Source organism: Heterocephalus glaber, unplaced genomic scaffold (assembly GCF_053883595.1).
Source record: "Heterocephalus glaber isolate CG9 unplaced genomic scaffold, H.glaber_assembly_v1.0 deba00001564, whole genome shotgun sequence".
Taxonomy (NCBI): domain Eukaryota; kingdom Metazoa; phylum Chordata; class Mammalia; order Rodentia; family Bathyergidae; genus Heterocephalus; species Heterocephalus glaber.
The window spans coordinates 21825133-21851118 of record NW_028258351.1 but is presented as its reverse complement, the minus strand read 5'-3'; the positions used below and the strand labels follow the sequence as shown (position 1 = coordinate 21851118).

Below are 25986 nucleotides of genomic sequence, written 5' to 3'. Positions count from 1 at the left end.
TCTAAAATTTATTCCAGACTCCTAATGACTCCAAGCACTAACAAATCAAGTGGTCCTAAGCTCCTCATATCAAGCTCATTGTGTCTGACCAGTTTTATAGGAGAAGAGTAAGTGGGAACCTGGCTTTGTATTCTGTGATGAATGATGCAACAGCCAAGCTGCAGAAACAGCCTCAGAAGCCCTGAATCCCCATCCCCTGTCAAATGCCTATCAAAAACCCTAGATCATCCTCTGTCAAATTATTTATAGGTGACAAGAAATATTTCTAATTATATCCATTCACAGCCACAGTCAGTGAATATTGTGCAAAGAGATTGCCAAAACAGATTTTGCCAAGTAAGTCTGCAACTAGGACAGCTGAGGTGGCTGCTGTGTTTGCAGAATGGCCTCTATAAAAGTAGAGCCCAGACGCCTCTGGCCTGTCCTTCCTCAAAACTCTTAAAGGTATGTATAGTGGAAGAACACTTGAGTAATTGTACATTCTCACATATAGTGATGATTCATTTAAAGGAGATGATTGTTATTTCCCAATTTTTAATTTTCTTTTCAACATTCCTCAGGACGACATTGTACACAATATAGTTACTAGTAGTTCGTGACTAAATGGGAAAAAAATCCTGCATTATCTGTTTTTTCTTTCAACAGTAGTCTGCTTTGAGCCTGCCACCTTCTTCATCTGATAACACAAGAGGTAAGAGGAATTTATTGTTACACTCTAAAGAACAAAGTATCTCTATATTGCTACATCTTAATGAGCTACCATTTAATTTCCTGATTAGTATTGGGTATAGGATACAAAGAACAGATGTTCTTTAAAAGTGGCCTAAGATTTTGACTTTTCAGGACTTTTACCCAGACAAAAACTTAATGAAAGTTCTCTTTCATATGTTATTAGAACTTCAAAAAGAATATAACCATCATACATAATACTTAGCATGACTTACTACTTCAGTTAAACTAGTAAAAAAGACAACATGATGAAATCAATAATGTGTTCATCTGGAAGTCAAAACTTCCAGTTGCCAATCTAGGCTTTTCCCTAAATCTGCTTGCCTGGGTCAAACCAGTTAGCCTTTATGTATCTTCAAACACAGTGTGTTGCAGTGAAATTAACACTGAACCTGTATTTAGGAGAACTGGGCTCCTGTCTCATCACTGCCTCTTACCAATGACCCTTCACCTTTCAGATTTTTTTTCTTCATCAGTAAAATGAGGAGACTGGATTCTAGATGACCACTAAGGTCTTTCCAGTTTTTTCTGTCTGTAACCTAAGTCAGTGGTTTTCCAACCCCTTCCATGGAATCAAAGCACTTAAAGGCTCACCTCCAAGGAGGAGGTGGGGGAGGGAGAGAGGGAAAGAGGGAGAGAGGGAGAGGGAGAGAGAGAGGGAGAGAGAGACCCACTATGCATTTAATGATTTAATGATTATTTTAAATAAGTTTATATTCAATACAGTCCTTATATTCATTTAGAAAAAGAAAGAAAACATATTATTTATTTGGAAATGTTGTTTGTTCAAACTTAAAGCAATTATAACCATGTAGGTGGATTCAGACCTTCTGCAACAAATCAGGCTTCATGGAGACTTATGACCCACAAGTTGGGAAACAATTGATCTAAGACATTAGAGGGATATCCTTTCTGCGTTTTCACAGATATACTGAATTTTGAATCACTAGATGGTAGTGTATTGTTAATTCAAAACAAAAAATGTAATACAATAACATTTCTGCTTTGAAAAAAACATCCTAATATTAATGTTCCATTATCTATCCCCTGAAAATTTATCTGTATCATCAAGAGACTTTTTTAAAAAAACTGATTTTGAATTACAGTATATGGCAAATTCCATATCCAGCAGTTTAAGTTGAGAGGAAGCTTAATATGATGAAAGACCAAAATCTTTTCTGGAAAATCTACAAAAAGTTGAGGCTATTATTGTCATTATCATTGCTGTTGGCAACCAAGACACTGTGGTGTTTTCCCCCTGGTATTGGGGATTGAACATGGGGCCTTCACACTAAGCTACATTCCCAGCCCTTTTTATTTCTTGAGACAGGGTCTTGCTAAGTTGCCCAGGCTGGGCTCAAACATGTGACCTCTTGCTCCAGACTCCCAGAGTGCAGGGATTACAGGCATGCACCACCACACCTGCCTCAAGACATTGCTTTCTACAAATCATCTTGTCTTTCACTCCACAGAAGTCAGCTTCTTTTACTCTGGTCAGAGCTAAAGGACTTATTCTATTTGCTCATAATTAATTTGTCAGTGGGAAAAACTAACTTCACTTTGGCTTGAAACTTTATATTGACTATCAATTTCAGAAGAGCTATTTAAAAGATTGATATTTTTAAAAAGAAAGGAGCAGAAAAGATATAGTTATATAAACCTAAAACAGAACAAGATTAAAAGTGGCATGCTAGGATCCACCAAAACTCAGAGAAATATGTACTGCAAATCTGAAATTACTGTGATGCTTTATTAAAAATTCAGATGTTGTTTTTCTCCAAGGATAATTTAAAGTGATTTTTGTTTAGAAAATATTGCTGACTTTAAAAGATTTGAAAACTGATAAAAGAAACTAAATTTTGATTTAGGACAAAATCACTTTTGGATTCTCAACTTTCATTGTACTTATTTCACCCTTTCCTTACCCAGTACACATCAGTAACTAGAGATATATTTATTAGGTGTTTTCAACCTGAACTTGTGTCCTGAAAGAACCCATATATCTTTTCACATCCAAATTTAATATTTTCCACATCCAATTTTAATAATTTGGGGAAATATTCCTATATATTTGTTTTTAAAATAGGTTCATTTAGATTGTAAAGCCATTAAAGAGTTATTTTCTATTTCTGTATATCACCATAATGTAAAAAAAAAAAAAAATAAGGAGGAGGGTTGGAGAAAAGGAAAGGGGAAAAGGCAAGTAGAAGCAAAGATTCTGAACACACGTGGAGCATAACAAATGTTGCTGGGTGAATATCATCAGTCCCTCCACATTTCCCAACTACAGTTTACAATAGAGAGGAAAGAATGAAGGCTTAAAATGTCACAGCACTTAAGCTGCCAATATATGGCTTTCAAGCCCATGAGTGATCTTTCAGTATCTTGGCACAACACACAGGTATGATCCTTACACAAAGGAACAAGCATGGTAAATGAAGCCAACAGGACAACTCCCCACCCAATCCTCAATCGTCATCTGGCTCTGCTTCTTCCCCTAGGTGCACCCAGCCCAGAGCTGCCATCGATAACCTGCAGCCATGAGTTCTGACTCTGAGATGGCCGTTTTTGGGGAGGCTGCTCCTTACCTCAGGAAATCTGAAAAGGAGCGAATTGAAGCTCAGAACAAGCCTTTTGATGCCAAGACATCTGTCTTTGTGGTGGAACCGAAAGAGTCCTATGTGAAAGCAACAGTGCAGAGCAGGGAAGGGGGAAAGGTGACGGCCAAGACTGAAGGCGGAGCTGTAAGTAAAAGAAAGAGGGTGGGAGGGCCATGTAATTGATTCTTTTCTACTATTCAGGTGGTACTCACTGGATCCTTCTTCTTCTTTCTAATAGACTCTCACTGTTAAGGAAGACCAAGTCTTCTCCATGAACCCTCCCAAATATGACAAGATCGAGGACATGGCCATGATGACTCACCTGCATGAGCCTGCGGTGCTGTACAACCTCAAAGAGCGTTACGCAGCCTGGATGATCTACGTGAGTCTTCCCTGTGATGTTGTATGTCACCAACTCCATGAACTTCTTGTGTTTGCTGAAACAAATTAAGGACTTAATTTTCAGATTTTGCTATTGTAAGTGTCTCTTAAGACCAATCATTTGTTTAGTGTTGTAAATTATGACATATGGGACAATATACCTGTGGAAAACTATCTACTTAACTAAACAGCTGGAAAGCTGAAGCACTTTGTGCAGGACCAGGTGACAGAAAGGCAACAGTAAATGAAACTGTTAAGCTTCATGGAACTAACACAGTGCACAGGTCCCTCCCACCCTGCCCTTAGAACAGTACTCCTAAGGTAGAATAATGAGGTGATTTCTGACTGAGCAACCTTGTGCTTTCCCACAGACCTACTCGGGCCTCTTCTGTGTCACCGTCAACCCCTACAAGTGGCTGCCGGTGTACAACCCCGAGGTGGTGGGTGCCTACAGAGGCAAAAAGCGCCAGGAGGCCCCGCCCCACATCTTCTCCATCTCGGACAACGCCTATCAGTTCATGCTGACTGGTGAGTAAATCCATAATTACAATTTTTACAAGCATTGTAAAATATTTGTGTACTTCAAGAATAAAATGTTCTGTACAAACATGAGAACAGTAACAATAAAAGTGGGGAAATCGAATAAGATGCTCCAGTTCCAAAATTACAGAGAAATTTACTTAGGTTTTTAATGTCAAAATTCATATTAATTATGCCAATTACACCTCAAAAATAATAAAATTTACGCCCTAATTCTGCCTTTTATTTTTAAAATTTCAGTTAAAAGTCATCACAAGCACTGTAGGAAACTGTATTGGACATTAATAATATGACAAAATTTTGCACTATGAAAAAAATGACTGAATGGGACAGGAAACTATTATTTATCTGTGATTGCTTGATTATTCTCATGGATAGAGTGGTGAAATAATGCATTCCATATTCTATTATGTGAGTGGCAATAGGAGTGTAATGCACAGGTCAATTAACACACTTTTCCTGATTATTTTTAAAAGTTTCTTGCGAAAAGCAAACCACAATTTATATTGTTCTTATTTTCTGTGAGTGGGGAATTTTAAAAGACAATTTTGAGTTTATTAAGTTTACTATGTGCTAAGTGTGTTTGCTGTGTTGTTTTACATTATCTTTGGGTTTCTCTTTCACAGATCGTGAGAACCAGTCAATCCTGATTACGTATGTAGATGTCATGACTTTCTTTCTTCTAAGTTTTGATTGTTGTGGTGGTTAATACCACCTTCATTGTGGGTTTTTTAAATTCTGATTGGTCTTGCCAGTGGAGAATCCGGTGCAGGAAAGACTGTGAACACAAAGCGTGTCATCCAGTACTTTGCAACAATTGCAGTTGCTGGGGAGAAGAAGAAGGAAGAAGCACCCTCTGGCAAAATGCAGGTGGGTCTGATAGTCCTCTGAGGAAAGAAGGAATAATAGGCTTTTAAAAATGTGATCACAGTACTCAAAAACCATACCAACCAATTACACTTGATGGCAGAAAATAAATCTTGGAAGGGCTTATAAGAATGAGATGAAGTTTAACAGGCAAGAGCTCCCAAAATCATTTATTAGGAGCGAAAAGTAGGCCAGAGATATATGGAAATCAAGGCCACTTCCATGGAGTGTCCCACTCCCCAGTAAGTGAATTCATTTTATAAAGACTTATCCAGAGTTACAGAATGCTGCCAACAGGCAAAGTGAAAGGGAAGGAAGTCAATGGGAAGTTTTAAAAAAATATATATTCAGTTCACTTTTTTTGAAGTTTCTTTATCTATCTTATCATTTCTCTTAAGGGTACCCTTGAAGATCAAATCATCAGTGCCAACCCTCTACTGGAAGCCTTCGGCAATGCCAAGACTGTGAGGAATGACAACTCTTCTCGTTTTGTAAGTCTTTGGTCTTCCTGTTCACAGGAGAATCAGTGTACGTGCCATACACTGATTTATTTGGTCCATAGCTATTGAGATAGTTCTCCCTTTTAATCAATCCTCCTTTGTGTTCCCAAGGGTAAATTCATCAGGATCCATTTTGGTACCACAGGCAAACTGGCTTCTGCAGATATTGAAACATGTAAGTTAGTAGTAAATAGTGGTGACTCAGAATCTTTTTCTTCAGGGGTACGTACATACTGGATACTCTTGTTTTTGTCTATGTAGTGTGAAATTTTCAAAAGTTTAACTTTTCATGGTAGCCTTTTCTTTCTTTTAAATGTCCTTAATCTGACTTTTCAGATCTGCTGGAGAAGTCCCGGGTCACTTTCCAGCTAAAGGCCGAAAGAAGCTATCACATATTTTATCAAATCATGTCCAATAAGAAACCAGAGCTTATTGGTAAGGAGCATCTTGATTTATTTCTACCAAGAAAGAATATCAGCCTATGATGGCCCTCTGAAATGTTTTGGTGACCAAAGTAACTCTGTATACTGTTCTATTACATGTGTTCAGAAATGCTGCTGATCACTACCAACCCATATGACTTTGCCTATGTCAGTCAAGGTGAAATTACTGTGCCCAGCATTGATGACCAGGAAGAGCTGATGGCCACAGATGTAAGTATTATGCACAAACCAGGATACAGCAAAGCACTTTTCAGTGTACAATATTTGCCTCTATTGCAGTGAAAAGCATTTGCAGAGAGACTATAAATAGTAATGGTATTTTTTAGGCTTTCTGAACCCTGGAAGAAAATGACAGAGTATTTTAACATTCTCCCACATATATATTAAAAGCATTAAATGTCTCTAATAAGTGTTAGGTCTTTGTCATTCCTTATCTAATTGTTCTTTTATCCTTACCTAATTCATCCTTTTTTTTTCTTTTTTATCTTATTGGTCATTTTTGATCAATATTTGTATACTAGTATTTCTCTTTCTTCTCTATTTTATGTCAGACCCTACACCCAAGAAACTGAGAAACAGCCACAATATTTTTATCTTAAATAACAGAAAATGAAAATTTTTTTAACTTACAAAAGATTTATTCATCAAATCATTTAAAAAATAAACCTATTGCACAAATGAGAAACAACATAAATAAAATATAGTTAGGAAAAAAATAACTAAATCCTCTGCCAAACAGAAAATGAAATTCTCACAGTTCCTCATAATCAGATGTAAACACAAACTTTGTTTTGAATGAATGTGGGCTAATGCTGTAGCTTTCTATGCAGTATTAGAAAAACTGGATCATCTACCTCAAAAAACTGTTTTGGGGGCTCTGTGAGCCTTTATCTCAATTTTTGAAACTACAGATTTTTTTCTTCTCCTCCTTTTAAAAAGGATTATTATTTTTTGGATTATTTTCTGTTACATATTTCATATTTGGTTTAGAATTTCTTAATTATCTTTTATTATTCTTAACATTTTTAACTTTAATATCTCAATACCCTTAGAAAGGATTGAAAGTTGCTCACAAAAATATTTTTTCTTTCAAAAGTTTATAATCTGTTTGGGTGACTTTATCTTATAAATGCCAGCTTTTATTCACTAGAGCTTATTAAAATATCCATATGTCCAAAATGATATGAAGATGAGAAATACCTGCTAGACGGGGAGGTTTAAAAAAAGGTAGCAACTTCCCTCCAAGGTTTCTGTAATAACCTGTAGGTTCTGTGAACAGGTAACCCTAGTGAGCTGAAACTGGAAGGCAATAAGTCTTAGGAGAGAAGAGTGGCACATACACATATCTTCTTCTACCTTCTCTGATGCCTGCCCTATTTATAAGCCTTTCAAAGCTTAGCATGATTAACTACAAAGTTAATAAAAAAATATGATAAGGAAAAAAACAAAACTATTTTGCTGAAATGAGAAAATTCCTTTCACAAATGTCTCTTCCCTATATGAGCACTAAATGACCAGATAAAATTCACTCATGGGAATCCCACAGACAGCTTAGCTGTGAATAGATATCAGAGAGGTATATGGAAAAATACTTGGAGCTCCTGCTATTATAGTCTCTTTCTGACTGATTCATTCATGTCCATTAGTGTGAAAAGATAGACTATGATTATGTTTTAGGTTAGAACAACATAGGAGAAGAAGAAGCGAAGGAGAGATTTGGGAGACAGGAGACAAGAACCAAAGATAATCAAGAGACCATAAGGAGCACATCTTGAGGATCAAAGGCAGGCTGAAATAGATGAGAAAAGTCCTGGTCTTATGGTCTAGCTTTGAATCTTGGTTGAGTTAAGTGTGGACAAGTCACATGAGATTCTCACTGTTCACATGACTCAACTAGAAAGACTAAAACATGCTTCTTGATGTTGCTACATGGATCAAAGAGATAAAGAAAATGAGTGCCTTCTGGAGCTGGCAAAGTGTTAGTCAAATATAAGGCAAGGCCCAATGGGGAAAAAGTGGGGAGGCAGATCCCCCATGTCCTGAGCAAATCAGATATGGTGATTAATTGGGAGGTGAGTAAATGTTTCTCTTTTGACAGAGTGCTGTGGACATTCTGGGTTTCAGTGCCGATGAAAAGGCGGCCATTTACAAGCTCACTGGGGCTGTGATGCACTATGGGAACATGAAATTCAAGCAAAAGCAAAGGGAAGAGCAAGCTGAGCCAGATGGCACTGAAGGTATCACTCCCTACTGTTATCTTTCATTTAACGAAACCAACACCATGAGTTTTTCAGAGGTAGGGACCATGTTTTTACTTTTTTTTGATCTATCTCATGAAGGGCAAAAGTAGTAGAAAGAGAAAATAACACTGTCAGATGCCTTGCGTAACTGAGCAGATTTGTGAAGATTCGTGATGACTCTCCATTCAATATTTCATTAAACTTTTGTAAGCCAGTATTCTTTACTTGATTAAAATATTTTTAATCTAGTGAATAATTTGTATATCCACATGTACTGGGAAAAAATCTAGAGATCTGAATTTCCTTATCATTACTAGGTTAAGGTTTCCAAAATTACTGTTATCTTTGGTCTTCTTCTGCCATATTTTAAATATCACACACAACATTGATTCTCCAACCTCCAATTAGCCATTATAATGGTTAAAATTAGGGTGAATAATGGCAATGATATTGAACAATATGAGCAAATAAATAGGTTTCACAATATTTGTACATATTACTATTTGAGCAAAACTTTTTTCTTCATCATCATCATTCACATCTTAAATTGTGTAAGCTATAGTTAGTTTCAGCTTTCTCACTTTGCTCATGCAGTTGCTGACAAGGCGGCCTATCTCCAGAGTCTGAACTCTGCTGACCTGCTCAAAGCCCTCTGCTACCCCAGGGTCAAGGTCGGCAATGAGTATGTCACCAAAGGCCAGACTGTGCAGCAGGTAAACAGGATTCAAACCCCCTGATTCACTTGAACCACTGAAGACTCAAGAATTCATCACAATGTTCAATTTTAAAAACCAAACCACTACGCTTCTTAAAGGTGTACAATTCAGTGGGTGCTCTGGCCAAGGCTGTCTATGAGAAGATGTTCCTGTGGATGGTCACCCGCATCAACCAGCAGCTGGACACCAAGCAGCCCAGACAGTACTTCATCGGGGTCTTGGACATTGCTGGCTTTGAGATCTTTGATGTGAGTAGAAAATTAGCAAATGCAAATCACTAGTCATCTGATTAATCTTCTTAAAGCATTTAATCTTTATAAAGTATACTTTATAAAAAGTGCAAATTATAATTCCTTCTGAAACAGGTCTTTGAAAAGAGATAGGAAGGTAATAAATAGACATAAATAGAAAAAGAGGGTTCTATTTTTTCAAGTCTAGAAGTCTGAAAGAATGGTCCATGAAAGGTTAAAATATTCACAATCTATCTTGGATCCGATCACATTTCTAAGAGTATAGAAATACTTTCTTAAATTACTCTACTGGAATATTTAAAAGAATTCACATTAGGCCGGGGATTTAGCTCAGTGGTTTCGCCACCTGCTGCGCAAGTGCAAGGACCCGAGTTCGATCTCTGGTACCAAAAAAAAAAAAGAATTCACATTTAACATCATTTTGCCTAAAATACATGATTTCAGGAAGTTACTTAGAATCTGAGGAGTCAATTCTTTGTTTAGAATTATACTTTAAGAGAACAATCTAAAGATGCATGATATAATAAACCAAAGTGCCTTAAATTCAGAAGAAAATATTAGTACCTATACTGTAGCTACTAAATACTTAAAAGTTATGACCAATTTTCCATATTTATTCTTTCCTATAGTTCAACACTCTGGAGCAGTTATGTATCAACTTCACCAATGAGAAGTTGCAACAGTTTTTCAACCACCACATGTTTGTGCTGGAGCAGGAGGAGTACAAGAAGGAAGGCATCGAGTGGGAGTTTATTGACTTTGGGATGGACCTGGCTGCCTGCATCGAGCTCATTGAGAAGGTTTGTGTGACTTTTTAAGCCTTCAAGACTGTAAAGACAAGTTGCCCACCTTCCTGTGTCAAATTACAATCCCAGTTCTCAAAGAACAGGAGTGGTGTTTCCTGACATACTTGTGTACTCTGATCATTTGTGAAGTATATCCTAAGTGATGTTATTAATGAATAAAGTACAGTAGTTTGCAGAAAAATGATAGCACATATATATGGATTCAGATTTTTAACTTAATAACTTCATTATCCCTTACTTTTATTCCTACATGATTTTGTGGGTATGGGAGAAATGAATGAAATTATAGCTAGTTGTCTGAGCATTGAAATTAACAGCAGTGTACCCGTAATGGTGTACTGAGCACATATCATACTCATGTATAACAAGGCAGAATGTATCAAGATGTCTCAAAAGTTGGACAGTAGCCCTTCAGAAATCATTAAACACTCTCAAAACTACTATTGATATCAATAAAGTATGTGTGAACTCTACCCTATGCAGCAGGAAAGAAGAAATAAATGGTATTGCCAACTAAGAAAACTTCAAATAATCAGGTCAAAATTCACCAAAAAAAAAATGAAAGAATACAAAAGCAGACTAAATGTACGTAATTTGGAAAAATATGCTAATTTTTAAATATTAACAAAATATAATATCTCCACTATACATAAAAACTGTAGAGCCCCCAGGAAAGGTATTAATTTTCTTTATTATTTCAGTTTCTGGCTCATCAAATTGGTTTAGGGGAGATAATTTGTGAATTTGTGAAATCATCACAGTTATATTAAATTTGCTACTGAAAGAAGTTAATCTGCTTAGAAGGAAAAACCAAATTACCATTACTTAACTTACTCCATGCTGGTGGGGGATGTAGCTTAAGGTACAAAGAGCTTTAGTGATATAGCAGAAATGCATTTTTCTCTTGGCAATTATACATTTTTAGTCATCAGACATATTTTTGTCATCTCTAGATTTGGGGTGAAGGAAATTACACCATCAGCAGATAAGAAGGTATTCATACATACATACATTTATGGAATAAGAATGTAGTTTTGGAATGGTACTTTTAGAATTTAATTTTATACACAAACATAAAATGCCAAATGGCATGGATGAATTAAACTGAGTCTTTCTAGCAAACATATTTCCCATATGTCATTGATGAATGCTTCTTTCACATTCTAGTTCCATAGTAGAGAATAGGCAACAAAGTAGGATTGTGCCTATTTAATATATCATCCCAATTCTTCTTTCAAAATGTGGCATGTTCAGGTTTGCACCAACTACATAAACTACTGGGGCATAATTATCTGAGTGACTCATCATTATCATTCTTTTTTTCTATTCTTAGCCAATGGGCATCTTCTCCATCCTGGAAGAGGAGTGCATGTTCCCTAAGGCAACAGACAACTCTTTCAAGAACAAACTTTATGAACAACATCTTGGCAAGTCCAACAACTTCCAGAAGCCCAAGCCTGCCAAAGGCAAGGCTGAGGCCCACTTCTCATTGGTGCACTACGCGGGCACCGTGGACTACAACATTATTGGCTGGCTCGATAAGAACAAGGACCCCCTGAATGAAACTGTGGTGGGGCTGTACCAGAAGTCTGGATTGAAAACTCTGGCTTTTCTCTTTGTTGGGGGACAAGCTGCTGAAGCAGGTAATTTTTAATAACATCAATATGTTCTAAGAATCACAAAATAGGAATATACTGTTTATCAGACACAAATACAGTTATAGCAAAACCTAACATGAAAATATTGACCAATATAAGTTTAATGAAAGGAAGCATTTCTAATAACTATGGCAAACTGTCTTAGGACTTTCAGAGCTAAAATTAGCATTATGGATCATTTAGTTCACATTCTCACTTTACCAATGAGAACACCGAGACTCCAGCTAAGTGATTTGCTCAGGATCACATAACTCATTTTTATCACTTTAATAGTATTGCTTCCTTCAAAGATACAGCTGACCTGGAGATAAGGAAATCCTTCTCAGGGCCCACGTACATGGGGAAATGAGGTTTGGTCTCCTTAACTATGCTTAGAGAAGATGGAGGCACTGGCAAATATAAAGTAGGACCTCCCTGAAGGTGAGCAGAGGCTCACTTATCTGGAATCAAGCTTGCAGCTTTGCCTGTTCTTGGGAATGTACCCACTAATGAAGCAATATTACTCTGTCTCTTGAGCACATCCTCCAGGAAACTTACATTGCTTAGGTGGCACTGGGGAGTCCTACCCCTCCCCACATCTACCCTTTCACTCATTACAATTTTTTGTTGTTTTGTGAGCCCATGATTATATTTCCTTATATATTTGTATAATCTACAATCGAGGGAAGAAAGATACGGAAAGAATAGGAATGAATGCAAATTTAAATTCCAAAAGAATTTTTGGAAATCCTGATGTCCACAGATAGTATTTCAAAGACTATTGAAAAAAATTTTAATTTTTCTATTTTCAGAGGGCGGTGGTGGAAAGAAAGGTGGCAAGAAGAAGGGTTCTTCTTTCCAGACCGTGTCTGCTCTCTTCAGGGTACAGTATATTCTTGAATTCCAGAGGTATACTTTTATTAATAAAAAATAAAATTATTGTAACAGTTCTTAAAGATACCCAAGGTAAAAGTGAAAAAACTAGTGACATACTGAAAAATATCTGAGAAATATTTTGGTAAAAATTTACCAAAATGTTCATTTGAGAGATGCAGATGAAAACAACACTGAGATTCCATCTCACCGCAGAAAGAATAGCTGCTATCAAGAAATCAACCAATAACAAATGCTGGTGGGGGTGTGGGGAGAAAGGAACCCTTCTCCATTGTTGGTGGGAGTGCAGACTGGTGCAACCACTGTGGAAATCAGTACGGAGATAGCTCAAAGAACTAGGGCTAGAGGTCCCATTTGACCCAGCTATTCCCCTGCTGGGGATCTTCCCAAAAGAATTAGAAGAATCATACCACAGGGATATATGTGCACCCATGTTTATAGCAGCACAGTTTGTAATAGCTAAAGCTTGGAAACAGCTCAAGTGCCCATCAACTGGAAAGTGGATAAAGAAGATGTGGTTTTTTTATAAAATGAAGTACTACCCAGCCACAAAGAATGAGAAACTAGAGACATTTATAGCTAAATGGATGCATATTGAGGCCATATTCTTAAGTGAAATAAATAGGACACACATGTGTAAATGCCAAATAATTTCGCTAGTGTGAGAAACTGAAAGTGTAAATAAGGACTAAAATGATTAAAACGAATAATTGATAATTTGAAATAGGAAAAGGTCCAAAGGGGTAGGGGTGGTGGGAGGGGAAGGGGAAAGGAAAGAAGTGAAAGGAAAAATTATGAGAAAAAAATGGAAATGAAGTCTATGTAAATAGGGAAGGGTGGATGGGGTGAAGGGCAGACAGGTAATGGGGAAAAAAATAAGAACCAAGATACATCATGTACAGACAAGCACTCAATGATAAATGTAAACATATTTTATACCTAAAATGTACCAATAAAAGAATTTGAGGGGAAAAAATTTACTAAAAAGAAGACACAGTGTGTCTCTTCACATCAAACATTATGATAATGGAGCCATTCCCCCTGAGTCCCACCCAAATCTAACAGATCTAGTATTAAATTTCACAGAAAATCAAGCCCTCTTTTTAAAAACCCACAGGTGGAGGGAAAGGGGAAAAAAACAATGAGATATGTTATGTATGTACATGTACCAATTCCCCACAATGAATGCAATCAACTATACTGCAAATATGTATGAAGAAAAATTTAAAAATTTTTAAAAATTTAAAATTAAACCACCCCATATTAAGTTACATCAATTCCATATGATCAAAGTCTCAATACAAATTTTCTCTGACTGGAAGTACTTGAAAATAATAAGCAGAAACTGATTGATTTTGTGTAACCAGTGATTTCCTATCTGTACTCCATATGTATAATTCCTCTTGGTCATCATGATTTGTTAGAGACACCTCATTAGAATTTGAAATTGGACAAAATTGACTATAGAAAATGGACTGGAGCTCTCGTGTAGATATAACTACAGATTATTTTAAAACATTTTATATGGTTTTATAGGAGAATTTAAATAAGCTGATGACCAACTTGAGGAGCACTCACCCCCACTTTGTACGCTGTATCATTCCCAATGAAACTAAAACTCCTGGTAAGACACTTCTGATATCCAGATAAGAGTGGTGTGATTTCTCTCTAGACTATTATATGGAAAACATGCCATTTTTTCAGGTGCCATGGAGCATGAACTTGTCCTGCACCAGCTGAGGTGTAACGGTGTGCTGGAAGGCATCCGCATCTGTAGGAAAGGATTCCCAAGCAGAATCCTTTATGCAGACTTCAAACAGAGGTTTGTGTCTCACAACTTTCCATGTTTTACATAAAGCAGTGTTGAATTTTTAATGAAATTTGTTCTCCAAAGTTTAATCTATCATCGTCTAATTTTCTTTGTAATTTGACAGATACAAAGTTCTAAATGCCAGTGCTATTCCAGAGGGTCAATTTATTGACAGCAAGAAGGCTTCTGAGAAACTTTTAGGGTCTATTGACATTGACCACACCCAGTACAAATTTGGTCACACCAAGGTACCAGCAGCCCAAATTTCTATCATAATTTTGTCCCTTTTAGATTTTCTCAGGAGTGGAAATGACACACTTAACTTGCTCTTTGCCAAGGTTTTCTTTAAAGCTGGCCTCCTGGGAACTCTGGAGGAGATGAGAGATGAAAAGCTGGCCCAGCTCATCACACGCACCCAAGCCATGTGCAGAGGATACCTGATGAGGGTGGAGTTCAGAAAGATGGTGGAGAGGAGGTGAGGGATGAAGCAGTCTTCCTCTGCATACTTTAGAAATGAATTCAGTGCCTTCCCTACTTTTGTTGTGATGGTCACTTTCCACATTCTTTTCCACTTGCATCTGCTTTCCTTTTCCTACAGAGAATCCATCTTCTGCATCCAGTACAATGTCCGTGCCTTCATGAATGTGAAGCACTGGCCATGGATGAAGCTGTATTTCAAGATCAAGCCCCTCCTCAAGAGTGCAGAGACAGAGAAGGAGATGGCCACCATGAAAGAAGATTTTGAGAAGGCCAAGGAGGATCTGGCTAAGTCAGAGGCAAAAAGGAAAGAACTGGAGGAAAAGATGGTAGCTCTGATGCAAGAGAAAAATGACCTGCAACTCCAAGTTCAAGCTGTGAGTATTACACATTGCACAGTTCATAGTTTATTACCTAATCACTCTCACTGAATGTAAGAATTTTTCTTAATTTAAATTTTAAAAGTAAAAGGTTTTTAGTGAAACACTTTTTGTGATTGCTTGCCCTTCAAAAATGCTAAGATGCTGATCTAAAGGAGCAATCGATGCAAAGCCACATGTCCTGTAACATGTTCATTGTGCGGGCACACGTTGCTTTGGTCACCAATGTGCAAAGTCATAAGATATCCCTAAACACTTTTCTTTCTTGATGGAATAGTCTCTTAGATCATCCTCTCTTTAGTAAATATTTTCATGTATGAAATAGAAGTTACACTGTTTTTACCAGGGCAGAAAAAAGGTTAAGTTAATTCATCCTTAAACGTGAGAAAACTGAGTCCTAGAATGAGTAAGTGACTTTTCCAAAAGTAGCAGAAGTTGCTAAATTGCAGCTTTTTGCCAAAAGGCTCATTTTCCTGATTTTCCTTCCAAACTTAGATATTTGGAGGAAATGTGTTACCTTAGTTAATCGCTAGGCCAAAATAATTAACATTTTGTCTACTTCACTTTTTAAAGTTGGCAATTTATTTGGTGTGTCTGTTGACAAAACTGATAGTCATTTAAGTTTCCACCATTTAATAAATTATTGTGTGTTTGCAGATATAGTTTGGACAAATTAAAATGTTTAAATTTTCCCATTAGGAAGCAGATGGCTTGGCTGATGCAGAGGAAAGATGTGATCAATTGATTAAAACTAAAATCCAACTTGAAGCCAAAATCAAGGAGGTGACTGAAAGAGCTGAGGACGAGGAAGAGATCAATGCTGAGCTGACAGCCAAGAAGAGGAAACTGGAGGATGAGTGCTCAGAACTGAAGAAAGACATAGATGACCTTGAGCTGACACTGGCCAAGGTTGAGAAGGAAAAGCATGCCACGGAGAACAAGGTACAAATTACGATCAATTTTAGAGTATTTGCAAGTATTAATATGTTACTGAAGTATCTAAATCAAAAACTTCATCTTAAAATTACTGAATATGAAAGAAAAACACTATCATAATTATGTCACATCTGTGGGCTTCACCACCTCAATCTACTTGCCCTTACCTTTATCTCTTTTTCATTCTGCTATGCAGGCCTAAGTTGGCTTCTGGTTTACATTTTCCATCTCAGGCTGACATAGTCCTAAAATATTACCATGTTTTTCATCAAGACAACATGTTGTCATCAACATTAGCATGCCTGTTATCTGTTCAAATCTAAAGGTGAAGAACCTCACAGAGGAGATGGCGGGCCTGGATGAAAATATCGCTAAGCTGACCAAGGAGAAGAAGGCCCTCCAAGAGGCTCACCAGCAGACCCTGGATGACCTGCAGGCAGAGGAGGACAAAGTCAACACCCTGACCAAAGCTAAAGTCAAGCTAGAACAGCAAGTGGATGATGTAAGTATGAAAACCAAAATGTTTCCCCTCAAGATGGATGAAATAAACAATTGTGACATGAAATCCAGTGGTGTTCATAAGACTTTGTAAATAATAAAGTTCTCAGGTTCTATCTTTTAATTTTTCCTTGAGTATCTGGCTAATGGCAAAGGGTTCAGGGCTTAAGAACTTAAATAAAATCCATTATAAATTTAGCTTGAAGGATCTCTGGAACAAGAAAAGAAACTCCGAATGGACTTAGAAAGAGCCAAGAGGAAACTAGAAGGTGACCTAAAATTGGCCCAAGAATCCACAATGGATGTAGAAAATGACAAACAGCAACTTGATGAGAAACTCAAAAAGTAAGTATGGCATAATTCAGCTCTAACCTGCTTGTTGTCAGTGCAAATGGAATGTATGTTTAAAGTGTCTCTGAAATATTACTTCACGGCATGTGGGGAAAATGAATAAATGATATCCTTGATTTTTTTATTTAATGAAAAGGGGATATTATTGACTTGTGAAACATGTACCACTCACTTCCTCAACACCAGAAGTATAAGAAAGTTCAGTTATACACAGTAAGAAAGATTGGTAAGAGAATTGAATATGAGTGTTGCTCTCTGCTAGGAAAGAGTTTGAAATGAGCAATCTGCAAAGCAAGATTGAAGATGAACAGGCCCTTGCAATGCAGCTACAAAAGAAGATTAAGGAGTTACAGGTAAATCATAACCTCTACCTTTTCTCAGCACTATAGAGAATGAAACTGCCAGAAATTCACATTAATGTTGACATCTTACTGCTAGGCCCGCATTGAGGAACTGGAAGAGGAAATCGAGGCAGAGAGAGCCTCCCGGGCCAAAGCAGAGAAGCAGCGCTCTGACCTCTCCCGGGAACTGGAGGAGATCAGCGAGAGGCTGGAAGAAGCCGGTGGGGCCACTTCTGCCCAGATTGAGATGAACAAGAAGCGGGAGGCAGAGTTCCAGAAAATGCGCAGGGACCTGGAGGAGGCGACCCTGCAGCACGAAGCCACGGCAGCCACCCTGAGGAAGAAGCACGCGGACAGCGTGGCTGAGCTCGGGGAGCAGATCGACAACCTGCAGCGGGTCAAGCAGAAGCTGGAGAAGGAGAAGAGCGAGCTGAAGATGGAGATCGATGACCTTGCTAGCAACATGGAGACAGTCGCCAAAGCCAAGGTCTTTCTTAACTTGTCCCTTTTTTATCTTTATTTGCAATAATTCAAAATGAATTTTTATATAATTATAAAAATCATAGCCAGATTAGATATTATCTGACTATTACATTTTTCCTAATAGAATTGTATTCAACTGAATCACTTAAATTCTCTATCTGATTTGTGGAAATCACTGTGAACTTTGTCCCTATTTCCATGAAAGAATGCAATTACAAATCTTACCAAAAACCATACTTTATAAGATGAAGGATATAAATGATGTTCATGTTTTCCAAAGGAAAATAATCTAATTAATTAATTAGTAATCTAATTAATTAAGCCAAAATTATGTCTTAAACTATTTCTAGGCATCATGCAAGGCTTTGATGGGAAAGTAAATAAAATTCAGTTCTTTTCCACACGTAGTTACAAATCTCCAAATCCCAGCCTTACATGTAGAAGTATATCATCTTTGCCTGTTTCCTGGTTCCCACCACAGGCGAACCTTGAGAAAATGTGCCGCACCCTAGAGGACCAGCTTAGTGAAGTGAAGACAAAGGAGGAGGAGCAGCAACGCTTAATAAATGAGTTGTCAGCCCAGAAGGCGCGTTTACACACAGAATCAGGTCAGTCATTGAGTGTCTGTAGCCTTCGGAGAGACGCAGAACGGAAGGCGAGTCTCTGTCCTCAGAACACAGATCATATTTCAGGCAATACACACCCATTTATTATTTCTTAGTTACTCCTTCATCTTTTTACTATGAAATGGTAAAAAGGAATGATCATACATTATAACTGGAGGAAAACATTAAGCTTTCTGAACTCAAGAGATTTTTATTAGCTTGGCATTACTCAAAAAAATAATAATAATAATCCCAAAGCCTAAAACATGAAAGAAAACTCCTACAAACTTTAAAAGCAACAAGAATAACCCTCTCAATGCACTGAAGCTTCCTTCCATCATACAAAATAAGGAAGTTCTCATCAGTCTATCCTTCAAATTTTTCTTCACCTAAACAATGGAACTAAATCATTTGTGTTTTTTATTCTACAGGTGAGTTTTCCAGACAACTAGATGAGAAAGATGCTATGGTTTCTCAGCTATCCCGAGGCAAGCAAGCATTTACACAACAGATTGAGGAATTAAAGAGGCAGCTAGAAGAGGAGTCGAAGGTGAGACTTCTCCAATTGATACTTTCAATCGCTTGAAGTGTGTGACGTGACATACTACTGAGCTTCACTCAGAGACTATGGGTGATCCAAACATAAACTTACATTATTCACTTTTTGTTGGTCTAGGCCAAGAATGCCCTGGCCCATGCCCTACAGTCAGCCCGCCATGACTGTGACCTGCTTCGGGAGCAGTACGAGGAGGAGCAGGAAGCCAAGGCTGAACTGCAGAGGGCGCTGTCCAAGGCCAACAGTGAGGTTGCCCAGTGGAGGACCAAATATGAGACGGACGCCATCCAGCGCACGGAGGAGCTGGAGGAGGCCAAGTATGGGTTTTCCATGATAGAAAAGAAAGAAACAAAAGTAAAAATGATGAAGATAAAGTAGAGAAAGAGATTATTTCAGGCATGGGGATAGATGAAGAATTTCCATCTATTATATTATAGGTGGTGAATTCCACCATAGTCTCCTTATAGCTCAGTGTATGTCCATTGAGAACTGGGACAGCAGCTTTCCACATTCTGGTACAGAAACACCTTACATTCCTTTCCATCGAAATGTCTTATTCAGTCTATCCTTCATAAATTAAGTAGGACCAATTTCCTTTCACAGAAGGAAAATATGGAGGTATTAAGATTATCTGGTATATTATTATGAATATCATAATCAACAATAATCAATTTTTCATTAGCTATGGAGTGTTGAATGTTTGGAAAAAGTTTATAATACATGAGTATCAATGGACTTATTCACAAATTACACGTAAAGTTTGTGTAATAAAACTCATAGGAGTTACATATAGAAGGAAAAAAATTATATTCTTAGCAAAGAAAGCCTTCCAAATTTTCATTTGATCTCAGTTGTTAGAATTAAACCAAATGAGAAAATCTGGCAAGCATTTGCAGAGGAAACATTCTAAATAATGGTGTGGGGTGGGAGAAGCGGTCAGTTAAGTGGGTTGCTGAAGGAAGAAGTAAATAAGACTTGGGAGGTTATTTGGAAAATATAGTAATGGAATAATACTTATTTTCTGGGGATATCTAATCCAGAGAGTTACTGATTAGCTGTACAACCTTGAATGTGTCATTCCAAGAACAGCAGAGAGGACCACACTAGAAAATGTCTAAGAATCCTACTTAAAACTAACATTCTTTAATGTAATACCTCCTGTTGATAGTTTCCATTGTTTACTCAACATCGCATTTTCACATTGCTCACTCATCTTAAAGGCTTACTCTTGTGCGCCCCCCCCCTTCATAATTACATTTAACAACTGAGAGAGATAAGCACTCACTAGGGAAAACAGAATCCTAGGAGAGACAAAGTGGGTAGTAAGAAGCTATTTTAGAAAAACTTGTAGATATAAGGATAAACACTCTTGGGGAAAATATGATTTCCCAGTGAGCAGATTTTTGGAGTTCATTGTGGTAACTGATTCTACTCTTAGTCACTCCCATTGACCAATTTTTCAGGAAGAAGCTGGCTCAGCGTCTGCAGGATGCTGAGGAGCATGTAGAAGCTGTGAATTCTAAATGCGCTTCTCTTGAGAAGACAAAGCAGCGGCTCCAGAATGAGGTGGAGGACCTCATGATTGATGTGGAGAGAACTAATGCTGCCTGTGCAGCTCTGGACAAGAAACAACGGAACTTTGACAAGGTGGCTCCAAAGACCAGCTCTCTAGGGGGAAACTAGCATCATTCTTGGTTTCAGGGGCTAACTGCTAATGTACTTCCAGATTCTGGCAGAGTGGAAACAGAAGTATGAGGAAACTCAAGCTGAATTTGAGGCCTCCCAGAAGGAGTCCCGTTCTCTCAGTACGGAGCTGTTCAAGGTAAAGAATGCCTATGAGGAATCCCTGGATCAACTTGAAACACTCAAGAGAGAAAATAAGAACTTGCAGCGTGAGTCACTGAAATCATCCTATTTCAAAAATTGTAGGGGGAGATCTTTTCAATTTGTCATTCTCTTCAACTGAACTTTGCTTTTTTATTATTAAATTACAGAGGAGATCTCTGACCTTACTGAGCAAATTGCAGAAGGTGGAAAGCATATCCATGAGCTGGAGAAAATAAAGAAACAAATTGATCAAGAGAAGAGTGAATTGCAGGCTGCCCTAGAGGAAGCAGAGGTATATATTTTGTTTGTTCACCTATACATTACAAATAAATTGAAACAATCTGAGATCTATCATGCTGCAAGCCTTAGGTAGTGGATATAATTCTATGAATAATGTTCAGTTATACTTTGGGAATGCAAAACTAATAGCCTAAATTAATATCATAAAAGTTTGTGAGTTTTTAAAATGCATTCTTAGAGAAATCATCATAACAGGGAAGGGAAAAGCCTCTTTAGGTAACCTACATGCTCCTTTTATTAAGGCATCCCTCGAGCATGAAGAAGGCAAAATTCTTCGCATCCAACTTGAGTTGAATCAGGTGAAATCTGAGATTGACCGAAAAATTGCTGAAAAAGATGAAGAAATTGATCAGCTAAAGAGAAATCATCTCAGAGTTGTGGAGTCGATGCAGAGCACATTGGATGCTGAGATCCGGAGCAGAAATGATGCCCTGAGGATCAAGAAGAAGATGGAGGGAGATCTCAATGAAATGGAAATCCAGCTGAATCATGCCAACCGCCAGGCTGCTGAGGCAATAAGGAATCTCAGAAACACACAAGGAATGCTCAAGGTACACTGGGGTAAACACACATGGTGTCAGTCGAAATGTCACTGTATAACTAACTTTAATACTTTATGAAGAATATAGCTCATAGATTAGCTAATGTAATAATCAGTTACAAATTTTATGTACATTGCTGAAAATGAGCATAATTCTGTAGAAGACCTAGAACAGAACTTCATTTGTTATCTGCAAAGAAGACCAAGCGGTGACAGGTGAGGAGACAGAGGGAGTGATAAGTGAGTTTAGCTGCAGTTCACTGCATTTACCCAAAATTCAGTTAATATGTAAAATAACACTATTGGGCCAGCTGATCTCTAAGGATACTTTCCTGATCCAAATTTTATAGATTTAGCCACAATATTTTTTATAATTCAAGATCTAAAGTAATAAAACATTGTATTCTTTTGAGTAGAAGTGCTACCCTAAGTTTCCAAAAGTTTGTGATTAAAGGTATTTGTAGATTGTTCCTGTCTACCAGGCTGTAAGTTATTAAGATCAAAATGTGTACATGACCCTAATCTTGTATCCACTTTAATTGGAACATGAGTAAGAGTCTTCTTCTGTTTCTGTGTAGGACACTCAGCTACATTTGGATGATGCCATCAGAGGTCAAGATGACCTTAAAGAACAGCTGGCAATGGTTGAGCGCAGAGCTAACCTGATGCAGGCTGAGATTGAAGAACTCAGGGCATCGCTGGAACAGACTGAAAGGAGCAGGAGGGTGGCAGAGCAAGAGCTTCTGGATGCCAGTGAACGTGTGCAACTCCTGCACACTCAGGTGAGGTTTAGGTTTGGCACAAATACTCCCTGAGGGTGAAGACAACTTCAGAGGATAAGCGTATTTATAAGACAGGGAGTGATTTTGGCGGGTATTTCTTCCTGGAGTTCTGGAAAATGCACAGAATAATGTAAGTATGCCCTGACATATGGCTGATTTTCAAGTGTATTTATAGGCTGGAATACTCATGTTTATTTGAAATAATCTGGAGTTTTAAATTTATATAATGAAGCCCAGAAGACCACCTAGGAATAGCCATACATACAACATTGATAGCCATCTTGTCTTTTAAAACACTAAGCTGTAAATAGGCAAATAAACTGGAGAATTACAATAAGCCACCAGATAATATTTATGTATCACAGATGCACATAAAGCTAACCGTATAGAATATTAAAAAAAAAACTCTTGGGGTCAAATGCACAGAGGCCATCATGAGTGCTAATTAGCATTTGTTGCTTAGAGTGGGTTTGTTAAATAAATGGAGGTATATCCTTGCAATAGTTAATATGCAGAATTGTAGTATACATTTATTGTCATGAAAAGATGCTCACAATGTAGTAAATGAAGAGGCAACTTTAAAATAATATAGAATGTATGATTTTTTTGTTAGAAATGTACAAATTGTCCAAAAGGATTATTAAGAGTGTTGTGTTGGTGAGAGTGCAATAATTATTTTTGTCTCTAATTCCATTTTGGCCTCAGGTCACAACTGAGACCTTAGTGATCCCGTGATGCTGTGATGCTCCAGGGCAAAACCACACCTGTGGGAGATACCCTGGGAGGAACCAAATCTTCATCTGCATAGTTCCTCGTTGTTCTTAGATTTCCACTGCCCCCAGTCTTTCGTTACACCTTGTTTATCCCAATGTGAAGTACTAAAATCTACATATTCATTTGTTACATCTGTTTCTCCCCGTGTACTGAATAAAAGGTGCTGCAAGCTAGGGGTTCTTGTCTTTGCTGCCCAGAGCAGCACTGATCAGACCCAAAGCTCAGCTTCTTCTCAGTCTCAAAAAAAATAATAATAATAATTATTATTATTATTATTATTTTTGTCTCTTTTTTTGCTAATTTGCATAGCCTTTTTTTTTTACAATCAATATATATTACTGTATACTTTTGAAGTTGCAATATGTAGAAACAGTCATTATGGAATTGTTAAATGATATACTACAAATAACTTTAAAATTAAATTAATATACATCATTCTTACTCATTTGAGTAGACAAAATTTACTAAATATTTCAAATACTGCCCACTTTGCAAAAAATAAAGGGGACTCTTGGTTCATTTTTATACCAATAATGATGCTACTTATGTGCTTATGTTATGGAGTTAACCAATATGAAAAAAAAGCTAAAAGTTAATTTTTCCATCCACTGTGCAGTACTACATAGTATACTTCTTTAAATTTGAGTGGTCTTGCTGTATGTTTACAAATAGCCACAGATAATGGTTGAATACATTTGGTATTAGAAATTAAATTTCACCTGTAATAATCTAAGAGAAGTTTTATGAACAGATATATTGATAAAAAGGAGAAAATGTATGAATGTAAAATTAATTAACTTCTGATTTGGATTTATTTTAAAAATCTCTTACAATCAGCAATTTAATTCCTATATACGCTAGTTCAAACAACAATGTATTAGTGGTTATGATTAAATGTGCTTTTCCTCTTTTTTGTTAATTTGCAACAGAACACCAGCCTGATCAACACCAAGAAGAAGCTGGAGACAGACATTTCCCAGATCCAAGGAGAGATGGAGGACATCGTCCAGGAAGCCCGCAATGCAGAAGAGAAGGCCAAGAAGGCCATCACTGATGTCAGCAGGGGGGAATGCAGTGGTGGGCAAACCTGAACCCTACTGTGCTCTCTCAGCTCCTAACTGACTCTGTTTTCTGCTAACCAGGCTGCTATGATGGCCGAGGAGCTGAAGAAGGAGCAGGACACCAGTGCCCACCTGGAGCGGATGAAGAAGAACCTGGAGCAGACGGTGAAGGACCTGCAGCACCGTCTGGATGAGGCTGAGCAGCTGGCGCTGAAGGGTGGCAAGAAGCAGATCCAGAAACTGGAGGCCAGGGTGGGTGTCCACACTTTCACTGAATGTAACCTGTTCATGTGGCCATTTAAAGCCAAACTGTTAAACACCTTTGTTTTCTTCCAGGTGAGGGAACTTGAAAATGAAGTTGAAAGTGAGCAGAAGCGCAATATTGAGGCTGTCAAAGGTCTTCGTAAACATGAGAGAAGAGTGAAGGAACTCACTTACCAGGTGATTTCCCTTTGCATATTTTCCAGATTTTCAGTTTTCAAGAAAATACAAATAAGACATTTCCAATAATGGTACTATCTATTTACTGCCTCTTTCAGACTGAGGAGGACCGCAAGAATGTTCTCAGGCTACAAGACTTGGTGGACAAATTACAAAGTAAAGTTAAAGCTTACAAGAGACAAGCTGAAGAAGCTGTGAGTATCTCTTTGGTGAAAAAGAAAGGTTTAGGATCATATCAAGGTTTTGTGAGGCCCTGAGTTTTCTAAAATTTAAGGAGCTCTCTTTAAGCCGGTGAACACAAAATTAGCTAGGAAACTAAATATTTATTTGGAATGAGAAAACTTGCCACAAATTACTGGCGCTTCAGAGATTGTGGTTCATTTCTTCTGAGAACCCCTTAAACAATTTTCCAAACATATTAACATACAAATGCTTCTTGACTACAGCACATTTCCCTCCCTAGAGCAGTCTAAACTGTTACACTCACAGGGGCCTATGAAAATGAGGGTATAAATTCTAAGCCTTATTTAACTTCAGGATGAACGCTCCTCTAGACTTTTTTTTCTTTTCAATTATCTATCTCATACTGTTAATTTTGAAATCTTCTTTAAGGTTCTCTGCACCCAATACCACCACTGCTTCTATTTTTTTTAAATTTGCTTTACAGAAATTAGATTTAATTTGATCCCTGCTCCTTTGATCTCTGTTGTTATTGTAGCATCTTCATTTTGCCAAGAAAAAGAGTGAAGTGAAAAAGACTGAGGGGGGTATGAACACACTTATTTATATAGGCTAGTTTGTAGGATGCCCTGCCCTCAAATAAGTATGTCACCAAGTAACAAAACCTTTTGTATTCAAATTCATGAGGCAAATCCTACAGCTGCTTTTAGTAACCAAGGCAAAATCAATCAGAAAATGTCAAATTTTCTTGTTCTCCCAAATGCACTTCTGTTCTCAGGAGGAACAATCCAATGTCAACCTTGCCAAGTTCCGCAAGATCCAGCATGAACTGGAGGAAGCCGAGGAACGGGCTGACATTGCTGAGTCCCAGGTCAACAAACTACGGGTGAAGAGCCGGGAAGTTCACACAAAAGTCATAAATGAAGAGTAATTCATTTTATTGTTGCAGGGTGACCAAAGAAATGCACAAAAAGTTCTTTGTCACTATCTTGTATGTCAAGGAAATAAAATCTGCAGAGAATTTTGCGATCAAAAAATG

The 25986-nt window shown here is 37.6% G+C and overlaps 1 protein-coding gene across 1 annotated transcript; it reads left to right on the top strand.

Moving 5' to 3' along the window:
- Positions 1-381: 381 nt before the first annotated feature.
- LOC147823920 (myosin-4) lies at positions 382-25986 on the top strand. The gene is made up of 40 exons (XM_021238053.2): positions 382-444; positions 646-691; positions 3231-3473; positions 3568-3711; positions 4082-4238; positions 4877-4904; positions 5006-5120; positions 5516-5608; positions 5729-5792; positions 5954-6052; positions 6167-6270; positions 8159-8297; positions 8895-9013; positions 9115-9264; positions 9897-10067; positions 11407-11716; positions 12523-12593; positions 14141-14228; positions 14309-14426; positions 14539-14662; positions 14753-14889; positions 15013-15268; positions 15971-16213; positions 16533-16709; positions 16905-17050; positions 17319-17409; positions 17495-17884; positions 18362-18488; positions 18917-19035; positions 19162-19358; positions 20505-20688; positions 20768-20933; positions 21036-21160; positions 21411-21719; positions 22288-22491; positions 24195-24320; positions 24408-24578; positions 24663-24767; positions 24866-24961; positions 25726-25986. The coding sequence occupies exons 3-40, from the start codon at positions 3270-3272 to the stop codon at positions 25876-25878; spliced, it is 5820 nt and encodes a 1939-aa protein (XP_021093712.2). The 5' UTR covers positions 382-444; positions 646-691; positions 3231-3269; the 3' UTR covers positions 25879-25986.

Bases quoted from the DNA above. Each gene is read 5' to 3' on its own strand.
- LOC147823920 (XM_021238053.2), top strand. From the start codon at position 3,270: ATGAGTTCTGACTCTGAGATGGCCGTTTTTGGGGAGGCTGCTCCTTAC. The intron at 3,712-4,081 runs GTGAGTCTTCCC...GCTTTCCCACAG, and splicing joins ACGCAGCCTGGATGATCTAC to ACCTACTCGGGCCTCTTCTG. The intron at 9,014-9,114 runs GTAAACAGGATT...CGCTTCTTAAAG, and splicing joins AAGGCCAGACTGTGCAGCAG to GTGTACAATTCAGTGGGTGC.